This window comes from Magnolia sinica, chromosome 12 (assembly GCF_029962835.1).
Source record: "Magnolia sinica isolate HGM2019 chromosome 12, MsV1, whole genome shotgun sequence".
Classification (NCBI taxonomy): domain Eukaryota; kingdom Viridiplantae; phylum Streptophyta; class Magnoliopsida; order Magnoliales; family Magnoliaceae; genus Magnolia; species Magnolia sinica.
In genome coordinates, this window is record NC_080584.1 from 68,773,061 (window position 1) to 68,790,558 (window position 17,498).

General features: G+C 40.3%; 1 protein-coding gene across 24 annotated transcripts; it reads left to right on the plus strand.

Moving 5' to 3' along the window:
• Nucleotides 1-45: 45 nt before the first annotated feature.
• Nucleotides 46-17,232, plus strand: LOC131221594 (uncharacterized). 24 transcript variants are annotated; one of them, XR_009159468.1, is made up of 8 exons: nucleotides 72-305; nucleotides 1,789-1,886; nucleotides 1,970-2,075; nucleotides 5,825-5,932; nucleotides 6,058-6,120; nucleotides 6,230-6,425; nucleotides 6,579-6,942; nucleotides 7,063-7,721. XR_009159468.1 is itself a non-coding variant. In XM_058216874.1 (4 exons), exons 1-4 carry the CDS (start codon nucleotides 14,066-14,068, stop codon nucleotides 15,259-15,261), a joined length of 459 nt encoding a protein of 152 aa, XP_058072857.1. In that variant the 5' UTR covers nucleotides 13,935-14,065; the 3' UTR covers nucleotides 15,262-15,338. The 24 variants fall into 24 exon arrangements, 1 of the variants encoding a protein (XP_058072857.1); XR_009159465.1 differs by having other exon boundaries at nucleotides 74-305; nucleotides 6,053-6,120; XR_009159460.1 differs by having other exon boundaries at nucleotides 77-305; nucleotides 5,825-5,953; nucleotides 6,053-6,120.
• Nucleotides 17,233-17,498: the final 266 nt, after the last annotated feature.

Consider the following 17,498-nt stretch of genomic DNA (forward strand, 5'->3'; position numbering starts at 1 on the left):
TCAACCAAATAATGGGTCTAGTTGTAGATGGGTAATATGTATATATTTTATTATATAAAACTATTGTAACCATCAGTAAATGGTCCATTACATGTACGGATGGTAATAATGTGTATGTTATAAATGATGGTAAACGCACAATTAACGGATTTGAAATTATCTCCTCATTTCAGATGAGGGATTTCCAAACGCACGACTCTTCCTCTTTCGAACGGGCGATCTTCCTTGCGAGAGATCTTCCCTCTTTCGAACGGCGCAATCTTCCTCGCCAAAGATCTGAATCCTTGAGGATTCATCTCAAATAGGTGAGCTTCTCTAGAAATCCCCTATTTTCGTCACCGATTGTTCCTCTTCTTTCTGTTTTTATTCCAGAATCCCTTCCATCTGTCATTGCTTTTTCTCTTTTCTTCTTGTGATGTTGTAAGCACAAAAATGTTTGGGTTTGGGTTGATGAAAGCATAGATCAGTATAAGCCTCATGCTGCGTGGATCAACTTGAATGCTTGGGTTGATGAAAGCATAGATCAGAGGATCAGGCTTGCCAAAGGCCTGTTGGGACGTGTGGATTTCTCACAAACTCCAATGTGGGACCCACCCACCATCCCTGAGCAGGAACTTCCTGCGAGAGTCTTTAGCAGGAAATCTGCGTCCGTTTCCTGTAATAATAATGTGGGCCCTCATAATGTTGTATTGGATGAATCCCATCACTTCAGTCCAAATCCCACGACGCCTAACCGATATTTACTGGAAAACCTTCAATTCAGGTAGGCTGGTCCATATATTGAACTGAAGCCAGCCCCACATGCAGGCTTTGCATTTTCAAAGTTTTGGGTTTGCATTGCCTAGGCCCCATGTGGTCTCTACATGTGTGCCTGAGTTCCAGGCAAAATAGTTGATTGGGGATGGCCTCAATGGCCTTATTTAACAAAGTGGGCTATGTATTTGGTTACTGGGCCTATCCAAATCTCGATTCCATAGCTCATTGATTAAGATTGAAAACTAGGTTAGGTTGGCTTGTGCTGGGACCCCGATCCCAAACCAACTAACCCAACTCAAGTTGACTGAGGGCATTGACAGAGAATTAAATATCCCCACCTTGGAAGAATCAGGTTAGGCAAGTGGGATTGGGTTGAGCCTGGCCCAAGTTGAAGCCTTAGTCATGGTTTGGGCTGAAGTCAGTAGCTTATGCCTTTCGCTCAGTCACTGCACCTATAATTTTAATAAAAGAAAAATCCATATAAATTAGAGAAACCATCTTCATGCCGAGATCGGACAATGCCTTAATGAATGCATTGCCATACAAATGAAAGAATTCTGTCACTGAGAGAACCCTGCTAATACTGTTCAGGGAATTCTTACCACCACAAACCTCCACACACCTTTCGTAGCTCAAAGACTGCTCAAATCGAGCATAAATATTCTCGTGAAGACTTAGAATAGATTTCTAAGGCTACCATACATAGATTGAATGTGCAGATAGAAACTAGCTCAGGAACAACCTTAGAGATGGTGATGATTCAAGAAAGGGTTGCAAGATTGTTCTTTTGACACAGGTAAATCAAAGATCATTGGCATTGTTCTCTCCCTCTTGATTCAGGAATTTGGTTGTAAATTTGCTGCTTTTTTCTGTATTGTTGTGTGTCAGTTAAACTTTTCATCCAGGACTTGACAGAAACAATGAAAATTGCATGCGTTTATTGTGAGAGATTAAGGTAGTGTATTTTCGTTACATCATTGAGTTCTGATTGCCTCCTTTGCCCATGTTTGTGAAAAATATATTTGACTCCAGGTGATCAATTTTAGCACTGGTCGCTTCATTAACAAACTCTCTTTGAAAATGAGATCACTGCCATGGACAATGATCATACTAGTCAGCTTATTTTTTTTGTGGTGATGCCCAAGTGTGTGCTTATTCATTCATTTATGCACTCTATTAGTTTGAGAAATCACATCTCAGCATTTAACATGAGTGGAATTTACAGGGATGCATATACACTGTCAATATCCCGCACAGGAGCACTATCCAGGACGCACAGCAATCGAAGCAGTAGTAAGCGCAAGTCTCCAATCACAACTGTGCAGTACCGTACCTTTTCTTTGTGGGCTAATGTTGTAATGTTGTAATGTCATTTCCTGTAGTGTTGCATTGGAGATACAGGGTTATTTGACTCTCCATTGTTCCCTCAAATTAATTAGCTCCTCGGGTGCACAGTATCCATGCTTCCTTTTTTTTTTTTTCAAAAATTATATCTTTGATTATCTCAAAAAACCTTTACAAGTGGGCAACTTCTTTACATAAAACATAAGACCCACCCTGAAAACGGAAGAAATAATTACAAAAAACACCCAATAGGGATCAGACCATTTTGATCGCACCTAAACCCACTTTGTCTAAAAAAATGTTACCTCAAACCTGACAAGGAAGATCTGAAAGATTCTCAAAAGAAACATGAGACAGAGAAGCACTACCAAAACGGATCAAAAAATCTGCCGGCAAGTTCACTTCCCGTTGGACATGCACCACCGTAACCGAAACCCGCTGCGTCAACTGACTTATCCTAAACAGCCATGCCTTCCATTTCAAGCCTGGCTGCGCCAGCCCATTAATCAAGTCAACTACGAGCCTCGAATCTGACTTAATAATAATATGATCAAATCCCCTCTAAATACCGCTAAGAAGGCCATCATGCACCGCTCGCAGCTCGGCAACCGTGTTGGTCCCAAAACCATAACCGTGAGAAAAGGCAAAAATTAAATCACCCCTCCCCTCTACAAAGTCCACCTCCACCAAAACTCCCGGGATTCCCCCTGGCAGAACCATCCATGTTGATTTTGATCCAACTAGGCTTTGGCCTTATCCACCTTACCACCTTTGTTCTGCGGCCGGGATTGACAGTTGATGGGAAGAAATTATGAGGCGCCCGCAGCCTTGTCGCACCTCCACCGTTATGAGTAGTGTTTAGTAAGGAATCCCACCATCTGATTTTAGCAACGACTCTATCAGGGGACACCAATTGACCCTTAAAAATTGCTACATTACGAGCTTTCCACAATTCCCAGATAATTAAGCAAGGAAGCAACATGAAGTTTACTGATCGTTGATGCATGGCGTTAACAGCTGCCCACCATTGACCAAACCTCGCTTCAATCAATATTGCTGTCATGACGTTGATGTCGATCTGACTGCCAATGGCCAGCCATACTGTTTGTGCCAACCTACTGTTCACGAAGAGCTGAAGTGGAGATTCGGTGTCAAAAGGAAAGGTTGTCGCAGCAAACACACTTCGACGCAAGCTGAACTCCTCGGGATTGCACTGCACTGTCCATCGACACTGCATTTTGAAACACCTTCTAGACTAGGAGAGAAATTTTTGGGGGAAGTTTCGTATGCCATACCCATCGAGACCAACTTCGAGTCGGATATGTAACCCTGGACAACGACCAGGCAGATTTAATAGAAAAAACCCTTGATGGCGTTAATGGCCAAAATGGCATATCAACGTCATCAGTTATACAAAAGCCTGCCTGAAACACGTGATTAATGACGGTTTGAGGAAGAAGAAGAAAAGTTGCAGAGGGAGGGAGAGGACCCATCGGTCCGATCACCTAGCAAACTTGGATATCCTGCAAGGCAACAGGCACGTCTGCTTCAGCCAACAGGTGGAGAGGGCCCAGGCCTGTCCAATTCACCATCCAGAATTTGCAATGTCTTGCTCCAATTTGCCATTGGACGTGAGCATCAACAGAAGGAATCAGGTCCCATATACGTTTCCACAGGGGTGAAGATTGCCGGCTAGCCGAATTGAATCCGCTTGCAGACAAATCTCTATGATACTTTGCCGTCATGAACACCTTCCAGACATTCTCCTCTTTCCCAAACTTAATAGTCCAAGCCATTTTAAGTTTCCTGAATCCAATGCCCCCCTCATCCTTTGGCGTGGACAACAACTTCCATGACATCCAGTGGCACTTCGTATTCCCCTCGGACCAGCCCCAAAAGAAATTGGCCATATGCTTTCCAATTGATTTAAGCACTTGAGCATGAATATGGACTGCCGCCATAGAATGGACCGGAATACTAGAAAGAACATTCTTAATGAGTACCACTCGCCTTGCTTGCGATAAGATATGACCCTTCCACCCATTAATACGCCCCACTACTTTATCCACTAAAGACTTAAACTTGCTTTTAGCCTCCCTTCTCTTATAGGAACACCCAGATACTTTAAAGCGGATGGTGATTTCCTAAAACCGAGGATTCCTTCAATTACTCTGAGCCGAGACCTCGACAACTTTTTGGAACAATAAAATGAACATTTTTGCTGGTTAATTCTTTGGCCCGAGGAGGCTTGGTAGGAATCCAGAAATATCTTGAGCTGCTGGAGAGAACGTCTGCTCCCATTCGTAAAAAGTAATGTGTCGTCGGCATATAGCAAATGAGAAATGCTTGGACACCCTCGATCGAGCGCAAAAGGAAGGCAGATTTGATTAGCAATCAAGCTTTTAATACCCCGACTAAGAACCTCAACGTAGATGATGAACAGACTTGGAGAGATCGGGTCCCCCTGCCTCAGCCCCCTTGATGATTTAAAAAAACCGGCCATTTCGCCATTCATCAAAACCGAAAACCAAAAGTTTTCGACCATCTCAATGCAAGCCTTGCTGAACCCAAAGCGAGGTAAAACCTGGAGAAGAAAATCCCAACTGACCTTGTCATACGCTTTATCCATATCTAACTTTAGAACAATATTTCCACCACGGACTGGCCTGTTCAACTCCCCAAATACTTCTTGAGCTAAGGCAATATTCTCCGCAATCGACCTACCATGCACAAAAGCCCCCTGTTCTGGTGAAATTATGGATGGAGGAATCTGACTCAACCTAGCTGCAACCACCTTGGAGAAAATTTTATACAAAACGTTGCATAGGCTAATTGGCCAATAATCAGAAAACTGCTTTGGAGAGGGAGATTTGGGGATTAAACATATAAGTGAAGACGTAATTGACCTTGGAAGCTTTCTGCCTTGGAAAAAGAAGGAGACAGCCCTATGAATATCCTACGCAACTACCTCCCAGCAAGATTGAAAAAAGCTAGCTGAAAAACCATCCGGTCCAGCTGCACTATTGCTCGGGATGGATTGGACTTCCAACATCGAAGGGATAGCCATCAGCATCTCATTTTGATCCTGCGTAACCGTACAGGGAATGTTTTGAAGAAGGTTATGGTCAATGTGGCACGGTATCCATGCTTCCTTCTGTCCACTACTTTCCCTAGAAAAAGGGGAATTCATAGGTTTTTTTTAATCTTTAAAGATAATTATTGAGTTAGAGTTTTCATCCAACTGATATGATATACAATAAGTTCTGGAATTATTATTGTTGTTTGTGTTTTCCAAGTGGATATGATGCCTAGGCAGCAACGAGAATGCATGTAAAATAGTAAGAGACAGGCTAGCTCCCACTGTAATTATTTGTTGCGTGTCATGGTGGACCCCTATTTTATGTAAAGGGGTGCCCACCTGTAAAGGTGGGGATTTTTTTGAAATGAACAAAGACATTCCTTTAAAAAAAAAAAAGGCTAGCTCCCACTGTATTAGGTGAATTTAGTGATGAGCATGTTTGAGCATGCCATTGGCTTAATTTTCCTATACCCAAAACCTTAACTTGCAGTTCTCTATTGAAATCCCATTGGCTCTCTCTCTCTCTCTCTCTCTCTCTCTACCCCCCCAAAGAAAATAAGGAAAGAACCATAATTAATGCTACTTTCATAGTGAATCTTTTCCTTGATCTGTTGATGCGATTTTGGTGATTATGTTTCTGATCAGGTTGTTGCCCCTGTTTGGGTAACTTGTGCTCAAGCACTAGGTGCCACACTTAAGTACATGCATCCTTCAGTAGTTCATGAAACACTGAATATCTTACTACAGATGCAGGTAATGATTATGAAGGAACTGGTACTGTTCTGTCTTCATGGTATAATTACTGCTATTGATGGAATGAGCTTGACTATTGCTAGTTTATTTCTTTTATAATCCTCTTGCTATTTCTTTCAGTGTAGACAAGAATGGGAAATTCGTCATGAACCCTTTTGGGGATCAAATATTTGGTTGCTGTTCGAAGGGTATGGTGCTTCATATATTCTACGTACCTTATTCTTTTATTTTACTATGGAGTAGTGTTTCCCGTGCATGTTTGACAATTGTTATGGTCGGTACTTGGTAAATCTGCAGACATCAACTCTAGGTGTATGGTGTTGCAAGCATGACAATTAGGTGCTGGTAAAAAAAAATTGTTAGGGCCTCTCCTGCTATTCACATGTCATGTAACCTTCTTTTGGTTATGTAACTTGAACCGGACTCGGACTCGTTGAAAAGAGGATAGCAAGATCAAGGCCTTAGTTGATACGCCTGCTCTGGATTGGCCATGGTGAGACATCTCCCTTTCATTGATGCTCTAATATGATTTTGGGTTATGATTTCTGTATTGTTCTCTGATTGGTGAGACATCTCCCTTTCATTGATGCTCTAATATGATTTTGGGTTATGATTTCTGTATTGTTCTCTGATTGGTCTTTTGCAGGCAAAATCAGGAAGCATTTGGCCCTGGAAGAGGTTTTGGAAGGGGTGGGATGGGTGGTAGGATGATGGCGGGACGTGGCTTTGATAATTCTCTTCCATAGTTTTAGAACATCATGACACGCAATGGGATTTTGATGAAGCCTTGTTATGAGATCTGGACTGTTCATCTATTGTCCCTGCCTTGAATGTGCCATACTTCAAAAATCAGATGTTCCTAGCCTCTGATCAAGAGACATAATTCCTATCTAATGTTGACATTTGGCTGGAGGTGTAATTCTCAGAAGCATCCAATCAGTGGCTTGGATCACCCAAACAGTGTGATTTTCAGGCTGTGCCCCATATGTCATAGGGTCCAATAATGCAAGGTTCAGAAATGCTTTGTTGACTGAGATTGAATGCATGATTACTAAGATCTTAGCATGCCTAACCAGATACTCATTCTGGTTTTTTTTTTTTTCTTTACATGCTTCTTTCTTGTGTTGCAGGCACGATTGTTCCAATGCTTGAAGTTGTGATGGCTGTTGTCCCTGTTGAGAAGCTTGTTGTACATTTCCATGACACATGGGCAATCTCTTTCAAGTATTCTCATCTCCCTCCAAGCAAAACTTGAATAAATTTGTTGTACTAAGCCCATCCCTTTCCTCTTTGGTCGGGTGATCCCCACAATGATAAATGTACATGTCAAAAATCAGCCTGATAAAAAACTCAGGTGGGCCACATGAAGTGAATTTATAAATTTTAGTCCTGATTTTACATTGTTCACAAGGTGGGACTCACCTAAGATTTTGATCTATATGATTTTTGTCATGTACGATGGACAAAGGAGAGATGTTAATTACAAATACTTCACTGTGGGTTCCATAGAGATTGGGTGTTCTTGATGCATATATTTTTAGTTTGGACTGCTAGACATTTTTGTAACCACCCATTTTTGTACTGTATCATGAATGATGGGACACACCTAATGAACAGCCCAAATCTTGCACAGAAGTGGACAGCTTGTTTTAGGACTGTTTGTTTTGGCCCATCATATGCCCTTTCAAGGCTCGTCCTAGCCCATTGACAGCCATAACGATGACAATGACAAGGACAACGACAATGATCATTATGATGATCTCTGTACGTATTAATTGTTCACCCACAATTCCACGAGGTAAATATGTAACTTGAAATTAAATCGTCCCGATGGGCCCACTTTCGATGGATCATAAACAAATAAATGAAGTGAAATTATACCTTAAATGGAAGATATAGACACATGATGGCCAGTGTTTTTCCATTTAATTTCAATTAAAAGATAACACATTGCTTCCCAAAACATGGTTCAATTCTAGATTAGCAAATTGTGTTTAACTGAGTTCTACATCAAATCTGATTTTGAGTTCCAATTAGAGTTGTTTTGATTCAATTGAGTAGGTCATATATTGATTTCTGGTTCTAGGACCAGTAGTTCTAGAACTACTTCTGGGTCCGGAAGTCACTCGTGACAGGTCCCAATAATAGGTTTTCCTAGTCTCCGAGGTAAGGGACTTGGGTAGGATTCTCTTGGTATACCATATCCATTCCATGGATAAAAGCCTATAGGTCTTCAAACTTTCAAGAGAGTGGACTAGTGTCTCCCTAAGGCAAATGTGACGGTAGCCTACACACTTGCATCGGTGGGCCAGGTTCCTCTACAAACTTGCAAAGACGAAAATGCCCCTAACATCGAGCCTCGCACCTGATAGGCGATTGCGTGCAGAAGTTGAATGGGCTTTTTTGTAACCACCCATTTTTCTTGTATGAGTGTATTCTGTCCAGTGAAGTGGACCAATATCAGTTGCTAACCATACAAAACTGATGGCTGTTATTCACATTGGCTTGCATATAATCAGGTATCCAAGATCACATAATTTCAAAGTCTGTGTATGTGGAGCTACAAATATACTTGCAGATGACTTGTTACTGAATAAGACGCTTAAGGAAACTATCAACCGCATCCTGGAGTCAACTACCAGTAGTGCAGAAAATGCTGGAAGTGTATTACATGTGCAAGGTTTGTAAGCTGGTGATGACAATCTCGTTTAGTGTATTGAAATCAAACATTTCATATCAGTGGAGTGATCTAACCTGCTTTCTTTAGATATGGAGTCTGCTCGGTGTCCTCTGCCTAAAGCTCCATCCCCTACTCTTTCTGCCACTGCCAAAGAGGAAACTATGCCAGATCATCGTGAAGATCATACTCATAAATTATAAAGGAGAATGTGAGTGAAGGCTGCTGTCGATGTCCCGCAGCCATCTTTGGAGAGAAGTAGGGCCACCAAAAATGTTGATGTATCCGAAGCGACACTAGAGTCAATGAGCGTTAGGGAACCAGTATCACAGGGGAGTGCTCCATTGGCTGAGGTAGAAGTTCAGCAGAACCTGTCTGATAGTGATCCAGGTGAATGAGTTGTAAACTTCGTAAATAATATTAACACTTTTTTTTTCCATTTTTAGAAATGATATTTACACATGCACACACATTCTTTTGGTTGTGACTCACTTTGTATCCACATAGGTAGTTTTGGCCTGAATGACAACTTGCAAAATGAGATTGTAATGAGAATACTAAGGGTCTTCTAATGGTATTCCATTTTCTATTTTTCTATACAGGGAAAGAAAAAGAAGAAAGTACGCGTTCCTGCTAATGGTGAGCCTTTTGGCTTTATATTTTCTTTGATTTAGTAAATTATGCCCATCATTAGTGCAGTTAAAGGCAGTAGGTGCACTCGAGGTGTGTAAGGGTTCCGAGCTCAATTTTTTTAGGGCCTTCCTCAATGATAAAGTAGCATGTGGAAAACTGTCTTCCTTTCAATGGTTTTCTTTAAATAGAAGAATTTTCCTTTTCCTCAAAGAACTTAATAATTTGCATTTCCACACTTTTTGAGAGATAAATTTCACTTTTTGACCATTGATCATTCCACATTTCTTTGGAAATCACGGTAACTAAAAGAAACAACCTCTATGTTTTGAAGAAATTTAGTTGTTTTTTAGTATGCTTTTTTTCATGATATGGATACCCGTATTTTCTAATGTTCTTGTTTTATGCAAATATTTGCCACTAGGGAAAGCTGTTGCAAATGGCCCCGCAGACTGGACTGAAGCTTTGGATGTTATTTCCTTGGGTTCTCCTGAGCAGGTTGTATACTTGATCTAGTCATTTTATGTTCTTCTTTTGCCTTTCCAATATTCATATTTTGTTGCATGAGAAAAGAATTACATTAAGCTAGGCCTCTCGAGTGTTCTCTTAATTGTTTATGTGAAGAATTTGAACACAATTTCTTCCTATTTTTATTTGGTGCAGTCAATTGAAGGCATGACAGTTGTTTGTCATGAGCTGACCACTGCTGATCCTGAGAGTGGTGCGATGGATGATACTGTCAAGGATGCGGATAGGCTAGTTGCATGTTTTGCAGGCAAGGTAAATAAATATCTTCTATTCTCCTCATTGGTATCCAAAGTTAAAAATATTCTCAAAAAACGGTACATTTTGTGTGATGCGTACTGGTTTCAATACTAGGAGACATGGTTTTGATACTAGACAATACTATTTCTATTTATTTTCTTTTAAAGGTGGCCAATAACTGCCACAATTTCAAATGTTCACGTGTATTAGCTAATTCAACAAACAATTAACCAACTCATGTTATTTTAAAAACCCATTCTCAAATTCAGCTATAAATTTGATTTTTTTTTTTTCCTTGTATTCTTGGGTGTTCATTGAATGGAATATACCAGGTAGGATGGAATCATTAATGAAACAGTGGATCAACATAAACACCATTGATTTCTTCCTTTTCTTTTTGTAGACTTACCTTCTCATTGGAGAAATGGGTACATCTAGTTTTGGATATGTGTGTTGATTAGGCAATTAATTATTATTATTATTATTTTTTTAATTAATGACAAACGCCGTTGATATTGTTCGCCATCCTCGTCAGCCGTCGGTGTTAAAAACCGTCGGAAAAGCACATTGCCGACGGCTTTTAGCCGTCGGCGTTGCCCTTTTTTTTCGTACTTCTACTTTCGCATGCTTGATATACAAGTGGCAGCCATTAAATCAAATGAAATCGACTGGATTGTGGCACCGACCATTGCAAATAAATGTAATTTTTGGTTCAAGATGCATGCAAACTGGGACCATAATTTGTACATTCAATCACCGCACCGCAAGTAACCGTGGTGATTGAATGTGATCAAGCTGATATTTGTGATTTAGTTCATGTATGTTTGCCCTTTTCTTTGAGTCACAGATTTCTCAGTCATTATGTTAGTAGTACCTTCTATCATCTGGCATGCCATAATTTCTCAGTCATTTTTTCCCATTTCAGGTACAACTAAATGTTACTCCTAAAGTGGAAGGTTTCCTAAAAATCATGGTGGCGCCCACCAAATGAATGGTCTGGATCACAGACTACTGTGTTAAATCTCCAAAATTTTGTGAAGTTAAAAGAATAATTAATCTGTCCACTGTAGACAGGAGGGGTTTCCTTCCATACTTTTTATAAAAGTTGCATTGCAGAATATGCATGTTTTGAGCACTAATGTTAATTCTTTTATTTTTGCTGGGAGTGGACCAATGCTTACTACTAACTGTTAATAATTGGATTTCTTATCGAGTGCTCAATGTCAGTACATGCGGCATGCTTGTATGAGATCTGGACTGTTCATTTGTTGTCCCTGCCTTGAATGTGCCATACTCCAAAAATCAGATGTTCCTAGCCGCTGATCAAGGGACATAATTCCTATCTAATGTTGACATTTGGCTAGAGGTGTAATTCTCAGAAGCATCCAATCAGTGGCTTGGATCACCCAACCAGTGTGATTTTTTGGGCTGTGCCCCATATGTCATAGGGCCCAACAATGGAAGGTCCATAAATGCTTTTTTGATTGAGATTGAATGCGTGAAAACTAAGATCTTAGCATGCCTAACCAGATACTCATCCTGGTTTTGTTTTCTTTACATGCTTCTTTCTTGTGTTGCAGGCACGATTGTTCCAATGCTTGAAGCTGTGATGGCTGTTGTCCCTGTTGAGAAGCTTTTTGTACATTTCCATGACACATATGGGCAATCTCTTTCAAGTATTCTCATTTCCCTCCAAGTAGGCAAAACTTGAATAAATTTGTTCGACTAAGCCAATCCCTTTCCTCTTTGGTCGGGTGATCCCCACAATGATAAATGTACATGTCAGAAATCAGCTTGATAAAAAACTCAGGTGGGCCACATGAAGTGAATTTATAAATTTTAGTCCTGATTTTACATTGTTCACAAGGTAGGACTCGCCTAAGATTTTGATCTATATGATTTTTGTTATGTACGATGGAAATTAATGATGTGTATTAGTGGATGGACAAAGTAGAGATGTTAATTACAAATACTTCATTGTGGGTTCCATAGAGATTGGGTGTTCTTGATGCATATATTTTTAGTTTGGATTGCTGGACTTTTTTGTAACCACCCATTTTTCTTGTATAAGCGTATTCTGCCTAGTGAAGTGGACCAATATTAGTTCTTGATGCAAGGAATTTTTAGTGGTGCATGCACTAATTAATAAATGGTTTGGATCTTTGACATGGATGTCATTCAATTCGGCTTACGCAGACCTAGCCATGGTAAGAAAAAAATGTCATAGCCTCTATTGATGATCATTTTACGTTGTCATGTACTAGAAAATAACTTATGGAATGACACAAATGATTTTGTTTCTATCTATTAAAAAAAAAAAAAAAGCCTCAATAATGGCAGTTATTTATAGGAACAATTTTTTAAAATAACAACGGTTTGTTATGGACTATAATACCAACTTTTTCATAAAATGGTATTGATTCTCTGTGTCAGGCGTCGTTTTTTTTTTTTTTTTTTCCAATGACAGGCCAAAAAATGTTGGGGAATGATAATGGATTTCTGTTGTAGACATGTTCAACAGCAAAAATGGATTTTCCCTTTGAAATAAACTGATTTTTATGGTTATGAATTGAAAGAGATGAACAAGAAGAGGCCTTTTATATATAGTAAATAGAGGATGGGCATTTTGGTAATTTATGGATCATGGAGGGAATTGAGAATGGAATTAGTGTTTTTTTCCAATTTTTCACTGATATAGGTTCTTGGCCTGTCAGATTTAAGAGAAGACAAGCAGTTCTTCATGGATCATCCGGGAGCATGCACCATTTCAATAGTGCAGGCATGTCTCGGTTGCTAGGACCCCCGTTTCGTTACATGTTTGTTTTTGTGTCTTGTTCCAGTGTTACAAATGTCCTAAAAAATGGTGTAGTTTTGATTTCTGAAGAAACGGAGCTAAAAAGGCGTAGTTTTGATTTTTATACTTCTATTAGGGAAATGTTGAGATTTATCACCAACTCAGATGCTGAAATCCTCAACCCAAAAATCATATCATTCTAAAACTAAAGTGAGTCATACTGTGTGAATTTAGAGATTTCGGGGCAGCCTGCCTATGAGTTGAATCAGTCTTTTTTTTTTTTTTTTTGGATCAAGGCTAAACAAGTTGTGCTTCATCTTCTTAAGGAATGGGCACCAGGTTAGTTGATTTCCATTTCCAAGGTTTTACTCAAAAAATCTGAAAATTGAGTTCACCCAAACAAACCAGTTAAATGTCGATTTTCTGGGTTACGAGAGACAATTCAGCCCCTTTGACCATTGACTTTTTAACATTTACATGGAACACTACACTCCAAACCAGATAATGGCATTATTGTTGGATTTTGTAGCTTTCCACCCGTTGATGTTTCCACATGGGTTTTCCATGCCCATGTTTTGGCTTCTTTCTATCCAAACGGGCTCGTTATTAAATTTTGATGATGGAGCTGGTTTTGGCATCGTCACATGGTGCATGGATGTGAATCGTGTTTCTTTATTGTGAACATGAAACATGGGTGAGTAGACTCTGAGATGGCCCTTGCAGAATCTTAAAATCCTCAGTTCTGTTTCTTCAACAATTCACAGGGAAAACTTAGTTTTCTTCTAACTTAACAAGTTTTTCAATATTCCTTTTTCTTATCAGTTTATAGCCACCCGTTTTCGTGGAACAAAGAGAATGGTTTGTACTTCAACAGAATATCCTCAAGCAGAATGTCATAATTACATATTAATGTTTGCTTTTGCAGACTGCAGAAATGCCGGATTTCTATGCAGATGGAGAATATGACCTCAGTGGTCTTGCAGTTGGCATTGTAAAAAAGGACTCAGTCATTGACGGGAAAAAACATTGTAGGAGATGTTCTCATTGGTCTTCCATCGAGCGGGGTTCATTCTAATGGGTTCTCCCTTGTTAGAAGGTTACTCTTTTCTTTAATAAAATTCTTTGAATGAGAGCATGTTGGTACTTCATCTTATAACCTGTGACAGAAGCAATTCATCTAGGACTTGTTTCAGATGTCTGTCAGATGTAAGTGGCAGTGTGCATCCACTGTCCTGAGTGATAATGGGATGCTAACACGCGTGATGTAATGGGGGTGCGTTTTGTGGATAGAAGAATTGAGATATACCACCACGTGCATTTTTGGGATGTGTGCCAAATGGCTCAACTTAAAAGAAGGGAAAAAGTGGGATGGCTCCCATTTGATTCCTCATTCTGGGATACAGTCAAGCAAGTTCTTAATATCGGGTCTTACGATCATTCTCACTGTTATGAGTAGCTGTCAGAGACTCAGAATGTTAGCTTTCTTTCTGAATTACATTTATTCTTACCAAATATTTTGTAATTTCTGCGCAGGGTCTTGGCTAAAAGCGGCCTTTCTTTGAAGGACCAACTTCCTGGAGGCAGCAACAAACCAATCATGTTGGGTGAAGCTCTAATGGCTACAACCGTCATATATGTCAAACAGGTCTAAGTACTCTTTTCTCTCAACTGGGGTTGCAACCATGTGTGGTCGATCCAGGCTGGGCGGGCTTAAGCATGCTCAGGCCAGACTTGCCTATCAAAAATACTTAGTACGCCAATGTTAGATAAGTTGGTCTAGCATGGGCATCTTAGCATCGCTTGAAAAATTGTCCAATTGGTTTCAGTCCAATTTCAGTCCAAGATGAAACGAGTTGCCCTGCCGCTACAGGACTGAGACAGACCAAGTTGGGGCGAATCATACCAGTTTCAGTCCCCTGACGATTCGCACTCTGAAACCGCCACTTAAATCCATGTATAGGCAAATGCAAGGGTGGGTCCAGCCCACTATGTTATTGGGCCTAAAACTCAGGCCAGGGTCCAACTCATAGGCTTCTTGCTCTGCCCAAACCTGGCCCTGGCTTTGCCAGCTCTACCCAACTGTGTAACCCTTCTCTGAATTTTTGTGAATATTTAGAGCTTCAACAATTTCTAGCATCTTACCTTCATTACCAAAACAGGTGCTTGACATTATTAACAAGGGAGGTGTCAAAGCTCACATCACATGTGGTGGTTTCACAAACAATATACCCTCCGTCTTGTGATGGAGATCCTCTTAAATTATCTTCACGTGAATCTTCTTAGCAATTTTTTTTTTTTTCCGTAATTTGGTTGTTCACATGTTGACTGACCCTTTTACCTTTTGCAGTTGATATAATATCAGCAATTTGTTTGATAAGAGCAGGGACCATCTTGCTACTGGAGATCGAGGAGGTCGAGTGGTTTTATTTGAAAGGACGGATGAGAGAGATGTTAGTTTCTTAAACATTGTGCTTATGTGTTCCATTGCTATCATATCTGATTTCCTGTTGTCTTTAGATATTTCTTCTTCGTTCCTGCAATTTTTTTTTACATCTAATAACACAATGTGTAGCATGGATCTCGTAGAGATCTAGAAAGGCTGGATTATTCAATTGGGAGGCATCCCGAGTTCCGTTACAAAACAGAGTTTCAAAGCCATGACCTGAGGTATTGCTTTTTATGGATTATTGATGTTTGGAACAGTCACAGCTGGTGAATCTTACTACTTTCTGACAAGATCCAAATGGTGATGAGAATGGTATCTTGCTTGTGGCATTCTTCTGGTGTAGGAATCAAGCGGGCCCCCATTTCCCATCGCTGTGGATCAATTCAAAATGTATTTTCATTTGTCTGTAAGAGATTATCCATTCCAAACCCAAAGAAGTCGGACATGACTAATTTTTCATGGTCCAAAATTTCATCAGTGAGATCCTAACATGGATGAACCAGCGGAGCAATCTCACCAATTAGACGATCCTCCATGAATGAGTAGCAGAAAAAAAGGAATATCATCTGTGGCATGCATTAACCTGGAAAACTCACTTAAATGGTTAGGATCGTCATCCCCCAGTCCATGCTAGTTTCCGACAATGGTACATCTGCACGGGAGTTGCCCGATGAACGGCTCAGACCATGGATAGTTGTGCCATGTCCCATTTGAGTGCAGTCACAAGGTAATGAGGCTGGTGCTCTGCTTTCATGTTGGATTCCTCCTTCCCATTATGCACATGTTAGTTTTTAGGCTTTTAGGTACAAATCGTCTCCCTTCTCAAACACCATCTCTGCATGAGAAAGTAGATGTAGCTGGTTAAGATGGCATTCACATCCGAGCAAAAGAATTTTGATGAGAACAGAACAGGAAAGGCTGTGTAAGAAAGAACTCATCTCTCTCACGATGTGATGCAGGTGATGTTCCGCATGTTGATGGACAACTGGCAGTGGCAAGGGCCTTTGGCAATTGGAGCTCGAAGAAACACCTTAGTTCGGAAACCCATGAGGTGGTGGAGACTGTAGATGCAGACACAAGAGTTCCTCATCTTGGCAAGTGATGGGCTGTGGAAGGTTAGCTGCTCCCAATCCATAGCATGCTTTACTGGTCTTTACTATTGTAAATTGTGTGTGAGTGTGAGTGTGTGTGTGTGTGTGTGTGTGTGTGTGTGTGTGTGTGTGTAAATCGTGTCTCGACGCAATCTTTTATCCATTCAGGTGATGTCAAACGAAGAGGCAGTGAATTCAATTAGACATGTGAAGGATGCCCAGTTGGCGGCAAAGCATCTGACAGAAGCTCTCACTAGGAAGAGCAAGGACGATATATCTGTCGTCGTTGTAGGTTTTCACTGACCCTTTTGGTTTGGTCAGGAAGAGTTTTTCATTCAGGTACTTTTCTCCTGTTCAAAACCCCAGAAACCCGTGTTTACCATAACAGACAATTGGCATTTCCCTGGTGGTCTTAATGTATTGTCTGTAGAGGTCATGGACTCATGCAGACATCTTTTGTTTGTGTGCTTGGTAATGCTTTAACTTGGCAGGAAGTAGGATATACCGATGGGGATGTCTTCATTAAGCGGGTTGTTGGCAAGGAAGACCATGTTGTGGAGGTGAGTCTAACAATCCAATGCAATTTCACATGCTTTTTTTTTTCTCTCAAATCGAATGGAAGTAGAAAAACACATAACAGATGGAGATGGATTTTTAAAGAATATGCAACTTTTAAGTGCTAACATTAATTTCAATTTATTCAATACAAATAAAATACAATGTTTTGCTTCTTTTATTGATTATTCAAAGTCCTAAATAACTGGTTAACAATTTCCAGGAAATGCGTGCTGCAACAGCTGCATCCAGGGGATGTGATGCAGCTTGGAGTGGAGAAGTGAACCACACTTTTAGCTCAACAACTGGATCCTCTGCTGCCAGCCTTAAGAGTGGGACCTTTGCTTATTTCTTACTTTCTGGATCTTAATTTTCTGTTTTTCTTTCTTCTTTATCAATCCTAACATGATTCAATACAGGCAAGAAACATTCTTCTTCTGCTATTGAGAAGAACGTACGGTGCTCAGAGGCTTTCAAATGATAGGCGAGCTGACATTCTGTGCTCCAACTTGGACAATTCTTCACAACAAGAGGTGCCCTCAGGGCTTACATTATCTGCTGGTATTGTTCCTTCAGGTATGATCCATCACTTAAAAAAAGATTGTTGT

Bases quoted from the DNA above. Each gene is read 5' to 3' on its own strand.
- LOC131221594 (XM_058216874.1), top strand. From the start codon at position 14,066: ATGGGGGTGCGTTTTGTGGATAGAAGAATTGAGATATACCACCACGTG. The intron at 14,251-14,331 runs GTAGCTGTCAGA...ATTTCTGCGCAG, and splicing joins GATCATTCTCACTGTTATGA to GGTCTTGGCTAAAAGCGGCC. The intron at 15,004-15,145 runs GTGGTGGTTTCA...TACCTTTTGCAG, and splicing joins TGTCAAAGCTCACATCACAT to TTGATATAATATCAGCAATT.